Source organism: Necator americanus, chromosome X (genome assembly GCF_031761385.1).
Source record: "Necator americanus strain Aroian chromosome X, whole genome shotgun sequence".
Taxonomy (NCBI): Eukaryota; Metazoa; Nematoda; class Chromadorea; order Rhabditida; family Ancylostomatidae; genus Necator; species Necator americanus.
Window position 1 is genome coordinate 8679527 of NC_087376.1, and position 8438 is coordinate 8687964.

Consider the following 8438-nt stretch of genomic DNA (forward strand, 5'->3'; position numbering starts at 1 on the left):
AAAATATCTTCATCCGAGAACACCAGAAAAACAGGTTCCACCACAATATCGCGCTATGGACTTCAGCACATGCTAGTCTCTTTTCTAGCAATATAAAATATCCTTGTATTCCCAAGATGTTGTACACGTTTAAGACTCCTTTTTGCCCTCTTTTCTTTCTAACTCTGTAAAAATAGAGCTCATCTTTTTCTAGTGCTTTTACGAAGAGGGCGGAACGTTGCCTCGTCATAACACGAAAATTAGCCTTTAACTTTTTTTTTAACTGCACCATTTGATGACAAAACAGTTCTCTTAATTATTCGTCATAAACCTGTATGATTGATGGTGATTGAATCACGTACCTGTTTACTGCCATCCATCTTTCGCTGCGCACTTGTTCCTATTTTCTGAGGCTGAGGTCACGGCTTTGTACTAAGTGAGTGAAGTGAAGTGCGATAATTTTTGTGACGGTGACTACGATCATTTGAAGGCATCAACAAAAGTGAACATGTGGGGAAAACATCAAGAAACACTGCCCTTTTTAGCTGTGACCTACCGTCATAAGGAATTGGAATGACTTCATAATGAGTAATATTTAGCGAAAAAGACGTTCGTACGTATGGATGTTAGTGCAACAAACAAGAATTCAGTCACAGGTCTACTTTTCTATTTCATTTATTATTTTTATTTATTTATTTATTTTATTTATTAATTATATTTATTATTTATTTTTACTTTGTAAGATAATAGTGAAATTTTTCATTTAATACAGCCACCACCAAATGTATTTAACTGGATGAGCGTGATTGGAGCAGCGGAGAAAAAGAGTCCGTTGCGGCTGACGCGTCGCGTCCACTCGGATGAACATATGACTACAGCCTTGCACTTACTTACTAATAAGTATGAAATGAATCTTAATTCTTTGTTGCATAGCTTAAATGTGATGTGTAAAAGCGTTAAAGTCAGATAATTCCAAAATTCCTAACGTTCTCTTGATTCTCACTTACTTTACCTGTATTTTTTAGAAGTGATATTATATCTATAACACAACAGATATATGGTATGCATGTTCATTAAATGTAAGTATACTTAACCATCAGTATACAGCTATTCTATCTGTACTATAAGTGGACAGTAATTAATACAATAATGACGTTGCTCAAAAAAATCTAATCAAGTAATTTCCAAGAGAAGAAATTACTAAGATCGAAGAACATGAAGCGACAGAGAATGTACAACCCGGAAACATGTAACACAAATACTATGCTGTTAAAAGGATCGTAAACCAAGTGTTAAGATCAATGCATATAATTGGGTCAACAGATTTGAGAGAGAGAGGTCGGTCACCCACGCTAATTGCAATTAATAGGGTAATTAACAATGAAGAAACGATAGAATTTCTGTAATGAGTGTTCTATATTGAAATCATTGAATTTCATGGACTCTCGTTCATGAGTTGATCGATAAATGGCTGCACAACATCACCATGACTCCAAGCAGTTGGATGAAAACGGAAACGTGGACGTCCCTGAAAAAGCGCTTACTCTTTTCCAACGTAAACATTCATTTTCTCTAAACATATACATCTATATACAAATATCTTTCTTATGAATATGTAGTAATCTTACCTGTCTATCGATAAGGAACTTCTCGAAATTCCATGTAATATCGTTTGCTCTAACCGGATTATACATCAATTCATTTGTTTTTCCAATCTTCTCCACTGTTTGCGGGCAACTTTCCTTCAATGATAGACAATTAAAATCTTGGTTTCTATCTCGGCATGATTTCTAGGACATAGCTATCGGATAGTGGACACATTTCGATGTCTAGTTATATAGATGAATCGACTCTCTGACACCCCTTCTAGCATCATTTCCATTCTCGAGCGCAAAACTGGTTAACGATGAAAGGACGCCACCTTTTGTTGTCTGAGGGTTTAGAAAAGACACCCCCGATCCTCTCAATTTTCGCTGTTTCAAGGATATCACTCTGTATGTATGAAACACGAAAAACGAAATTTAATCTTTCGTCAACAAAAGCGCAAAATAGTCTTATTTGTGTTGAGGACACTAAAAGAATTTTCTGCTAGAAGGCCATTCTGCAATCTTTCACTTATCACAACGCTTTCCAAAGTGAAATTCGTTTCTTGTAGACAAACCTTAAGGAATTCGTAAAGAGGATGATGATTCTCTCCATTCACGTCGATTTTTCCGTAGATGTGAAGATTTTGATGCGGTTTCCATCCGTTACCAGGTCGTACATACATAATTCCATTCATAAGTTCATGATTTTCTGCTGGTTCCTAGACATTTATGTCTTTGTAAGGTTTCCTGAAAATCTGTGCTCCCATCTGATCTTACCTGGAGATAGAACTGGTTACAAGGGAATGCAAGGATTGTAAATCCACCGTTCACGTTCTTTTCGATTAGCGGGTTAAAGTCGGTATATTGTTGAGTGTAGGCTGAAATAGAATATGTGCATACGTTCCGGATGTTCTGGATTGTGTACACTGCGTTCCCGCCTATTCAGTTGCTCTTTCGAAGGTAGGATGGCATGTTTCAAGTGGTGCTACTTTATGAATTCACCAACAATGTCGTTAAGAGCTGCGATCGACTGCAAGTTTTCGAATGCGCATAGAAACGAGCAAGTAATAGGTTAGATTAGAATTTAGGGGACGTTCCAAATTATCGCCACGCTCGTTTTTTGCACACATTTGATGTTATCAAGTTGTATGTCGTTGTAAAGAACAGGATTCATCATAACAACGACCGTTCCTATTCGAAAACCGTAATGTTGAAAAGAAATGTGCATAGTGATAGCGCGGAATTTAAAGCTAGAAGTAACATACCACAAAATGTGGCCACATTAATTAAGAGCAACACTTGTCCCTTGTACTGTGACAGATCGGTGAATTGTCCTTGAAGTGTTTCCATCTGAAACGAGTGTTCTATTCGAAACATGTGTACTCGTGCATAGACGATGCAGTATAAATCTCTAAATTGTTTTCACGTTCTTACTTGGAAGTCGTAAATCGACTGATTTACATCCTTACACTGACTCCATCGTGTCGTTTCGTCGATCATTTTCGGCCCTCAAAAAGATGTGTTCAACTGAATGTTTGGCATCGAAAGACTTTCAACATCACATCAAATCGGGAACTATGTACAACCGGTTATTCTGATCCGTGGAAAAAAGGGTAGTCAATGGAACATACAGTAAATATTAAAGGATTATTTCGAGGTAATCATACATACCTGGTTGACCGAGAACGACGAAAGCCACGAAGGCACAGATGATGAGAATCGGAGAGAGCATGATCAGCGTTTGCCCACCTCGATCACCTCCTTTTATATTGCCCCAGCGCGTGGTTAGACGACAGTAAGAGAGTGGGGCGGTACCGGAGTCTAAGACACACCACACACCACACACACACACACACACACACATACACATACAGAAAGACTTTTTCAAACAAACACACAACCTACTTGTTTAAGCCAATCCAAAAATCCTTAAACAAATCATAGCTAATATCCAAGAAATAATGCACTCAGTTTTTTCGACTTGTGATGGTTCATAAGATTCATATGGTAAGTTCTCCACCAGTGGACACCGCCAATGGACACCTGATGTGCAAAATATTATTTAAGTGATTTCCCTCACTAACTGAATATTGAACAAAAGCCAGTGACCTATTCAATACCCTGAAGACTATAAAAACCAAAGCTTTGAATGAACTGAGGCTGAGAAAGGCTATAGTTTAGTACCAGTTCTGGATTCAAGGAAGTTCCAATACTAACTCCAAGAAAACGTTCCTTTCTAAAAATTCGTTCGAATCACGTTTCGGAGTAGTTTTCACGTGGTATACGTAGTTTTCTAAACCCTCTCACTCTTACACTTTTAGTATCAATGGAACTTCCTCATATGAACTTCTGGATACTACTGATACCGATGATTTCGCAGATACACTGAATTTGCCGAAAATCGTCAATTTGAGCTTTTTTCCCCTGGAACCCGTTTTTTTATTAGTATGCTCAAAAATGCTACTGTTAATTTTATTTTACAATTTTTCCGGAAATGATAAAAATAGCACCTGTTTAGCTCAACGGTTTGATTTTTCGCTTTTCACAATCTTATTTGTTCAAATCATCACGTCAGTGTCTATACTTACTTGATGGCATGCGAAATGACATCATGTTTACTCTCTCTTTTCTAATAATTTCTTCCTAGCTGTTCTGTCTTTTCATCGTCAATTCAAACTGTTCTTTTTTTTTTGAAAATTACACGAATCCTTATTATGTGGCTCTAAAGATGAGTCTCAATTGCCCCATTGTACGATTTTGCTCGACGAACAAGTTTGGATTTTGTTATGAGAAAAACATTCTGACTATAACACATCTTTACAATGAATGCTCAAACAAACTCATAAAACTCATAGAATTCGTTGCTAACAATTCGTACATGCTGAGCTTACTAACAGGTACTTGTTCCTAATATAATACAAAAAAATTAGGTATTTATTTCTTTTTAAAAATTGTTTCACCCTAAGATATTCCTGTTTCAACTTTTCATTTGAATTGAATTGATAATGTTAGCACCATTTAGAATTGCCATTCTCTCCGATTCTGGAAACTCTTTCCTAAACGAATCGTAATGATTCCCACGGATGTTCTTGTTATCTAAAGTTTTGTGTGGCAAAGTTCGATACGGTAACAAGGACTTACAAAGTTCGAAAAGATTCTCATCGAGTTCCTCGATCCGAAGAAAATCTCTTCGAACTTTGTAAATTCCGGGAACTGCCTTCGGTCGCTATTAAACTACAGAACATTTAAGAAAAAACCGATTAAGATTTCTATTAGATGTTTTCTTTTAAATCACTACACATGTTTGTAGTAATTGTTCCTCGATAACGACTGCTTTGTTTTCTGCATTCGTGAACAACGGAGTTCCTATACCATGGACGGAGGTGTTCTGGTTTCAACCGCCGTTCTTGTCATGTGTCTGTGTATGGTTAGTACCATACAATACAATGAACCAATATAATTTTCTACTCATTCGAAAATATTCCTTGATATTTTTCAAACAAATAACTTTTTTGATTTATTGAATGTCATGATCACATGAAGATGGTGAATGGTGTGTTTGCAAAATTTTCTTTGATTAATAGTCCTTAAAGTTGCAAAATGTTAACTTCTATGGACAAATCAATATTTTTATGGTTTTAAAGTAGAAGGTGATGTCAGTTTAGAATTTTCGTCCTATAATCTACGCTTTTTCTTTACTTCAATCAAACAATAATTACTGTATGCAGTAGCACTCATGATGATGATAGAAAAATATACTTGATTCTTATGGCAATTATGTACAGTACACATACCATAACCATGTACTTTTCGTAAAATGAAGTCTAAATAAAATTTATTTGAACTCACCTTAAGCAAATTAACGTCTTGATTTATGAGTGCATTTAATTTTCTTGCAAAAGTTATCTAGTGGTTAGTTTATTCACCAATATATTAACGTTTTTTGAGAATAATATGACTATTTTTTTAGATTCACAATGAGTTCTCGGACTACAGATAACATTACAGATATTTCAGCAAGATCTGTCAAGATAGTTAAGTTTTTTTGTTTCACGGTGTTTTGTAGTGGAACGTTGTGCACTAGAAGCGTTTCGCTTTTGCTTCATAATTCGTAATTGCAACTATTTTTTAGAAATTTTTATCGAAACAAAGCAAAACATGTCACATTTTACAAAATATCATCGATATGAATCAAGAGCGGATGTAAGTTTAAAACGATCTATAAGAAAATATTACGATAAAATTGTTTAATTTGTAAGAACGCATAGTGTTTCAACAAATTGATTAGCAGCAGTTTATGAGCGTAATGTCACATTACGTTAGGGAAGAGTTCAGATTACAGCAAGAAGAAGACGAGAGTAAATATCCGAAGAAGCTAGAAGTATAAATGGTGGAACCAGGAAAGAAAAATTCCGAGACGTTTGAAAAAAGAAGATCGATCTTATCACGTATTCCTCAAATATTCAGCTGCTATTTATATTAGTTGAGGGAAGTAAGGATGAGAATGGAGGTAAAAATCAGGGAAACTGGACACAGCCACAGCTAACTTTGAGATCGTGCCAGATTGTACCTACTCACGTGAGGATGAGCATCCTGAAGTCGACGGTTTCCGAAGCAAATGTAAAAAGAGGTGTACATTGGCGTGTATTTAGTTTAGATTTCGTTGAAAAATTGAGAGATTCCGAAGACGAGTAAAATATTGTGTTTTTTTTCTTTCTCTCGCGAAAATTACTCGAAAGTTCAACTCTGCAGGAGCGATATTCGAAGGTTACTCAGGTCATACATCATTTCGCAAGTTTGTTTGATGCCGGACGCTGTTTACACGTCCGGTTTGAGAAAAGAGCAGAACCTTTACGTGAGGACGCACCGAGTCAACACACACCTATAAGTAATCGTCAGCGTAACCTCCGATTTTCTCCGCCACAATCTGCAACTGAAAATTATTTGAACTCAGCGTTGAATCGAAGTCACATGAAGTTCTCAACGGTCGTCCACCTTAATAAGCCTTCATCCGCTTTCAGAAAAAAAAATTACATGGGGAAAATGAAAAAAAAAGACTATTTAGTTTATTTTCTACTGCGAATAACATACCTTTGGAAAACGTTATGATCGACATAACGCTTCCGGAGTGGAAAAGACTGCGGAAAAGCTTACGAAGGAAAAAGTTCTGTAATTATTCTGCTTGAAACATAAGCTTCAGCATGTGCAGTAACAAAACCAGTTACTTGCAACATGAACACCGTATGCCTTCAACTGATGTCAACAATAGCAGCTGCTATAGTTGTCTAGAGGTTTTTACAGTTCTGCAGCTACGATTTCGATGTTGCACCGCAAAGTGATAGGTTCCCTAAACGCTTTTTTAAAAAGTATAGAACTGTAACAGTTAAACGGTAGCATTTAGTGCATTTGGCTACCTTCGGGGAACAGCCTTCGCATGAGCACTGCTTGTAATGCTGTAATGATAATAATTTAATGTAATGTAATGGTATTTTTCAAATCGTCCGGTATTGTACTTTGCTGTATGTGATCTGAAGCTGCAACGAGCATAGTTATGAATAATATCAGAAGTCATGTAATATTTTCTTGAACGTGACTTACTGGTGAAAGCGTACACAATGAAACCAGTCCCTTAATAAGGAGACATCAATTAGGCCGAAAAAAGGCTTACAGTTGCTCTATAACCTGTAAATGACAAGGACCGTCATAATGATATTTCACTGAACACACTAAAGTTGGTCTTGGAAAAAAAAGAAAAAATTTCAGATGGTTGTTTTCTGAATGAAATACGTGTCTTTCGGCAAAAATTTTTCTACTGCTTCCCTACCGTTCCATTTTTGTCCTCATAAGTTTTTACAAGTGAATCAACAAAGAAAAGAACTTATTTAGGAATAGCAGTACAGTTGCAAATAAAATTCTCTTCCTTATACTACACTCTTCATTCCCTGTGATATGTTCTAGTTGTGAGTTGGGTGCCAACTAGGGTTACTTAGTACGTTCTTCTGGTCACTTATTGCTCCATGCTGATTGGATTCAAACAAAATCCAAGAAATGACCCTGAATGGACTAGATCACAATGGATCAAATCAGCAAATCAAACACACCGAAATACAAACTTCTCCTTTTCGTTTGAAAAAAATCACTTTAACCTTCATTTAATCACCACTGATTTGTCCCATTGTAAAAGATTGTATTTATTTCATACTATAAAACATAATCTTGTTGTTTATAATTTCTATACGTTTTTAGGAATAGAAATGACTTGTTGTAATCATTAAAGAAATAATAAAAGTGGGTGTGGTTGATGACCAGTAAATTACTATCATTTTCATACAAAGCCAATACGACTCATTTCATACCAAATACTTAAATACCCAAGAATGAACTGCTTCAAAAATTTGAAATTTGAATGAAAAGAAAGAACTGCTTCAAAAATTTGAAATTTTCAGTCTTATTCTTCTTTATCCTTTTTCTGTAAAAAAGACGTAAGATACTAATAGTTTTCTTCGGCAACCTGTTCCTGCAAAAAGGCTGCTAATCGCACTGTGTACAGCCCTGGTGCGATTGGAAAAAGAAGGCACAACGAGTGCATTTTTTTGCAAAAAATTGTGACTCTTTTGATTAAAATATGTCTGTAAGCAGTAGGTTAGTCCTTGTAACCCTTTTTTTACTTACTTTTTTCTATTTTTTTAATCTATTTTTGCTCTCCAATTTTCTCCTCTCTATCTTTTACTTTATATATATATATATATATATAAATTTTTACTATTTATTCTCTTTCTTTTACTTCTAGGTGTTCAATAACCCTAGTAGTGCGTCATTAATCTCTTTATACTGTTTTATTATCATTAAGTCAAATTTTCTTTAGCGCTAATA

General features: G+C 35.6%; 1 protein-coding gene across 1 annotated transcript; it reads right to left on the reverse strand.

The window, feature by feature from the left end:
• Positions 1 to 1414: 1414 nt before the first annotated feature.
• On the reverse strand, positions 1415 to 3297 carry RB195_021882 (uncharacterized protein; the record flags this gene model as incomplete). Its single annotated transcript, XM_013443653.2, has 7 exons — positions 1415 to 1507; positions 1608 to 1721; positions 2141 to 2284; positions 2343 to 2443; positions 2831 to 2915; positions 3000 to 3073; positions 3237 to 3297. 7 exons carry the CDS (start codon positions 3295 to 3297, stop codon positions 1415 to 1417), a joined length of 672 nt encoding a protein of 223 aa, XP_013299107.1.
• Between the last annotated feature and the right edge of the window lie 5141 nt (positions 3298 to 8438).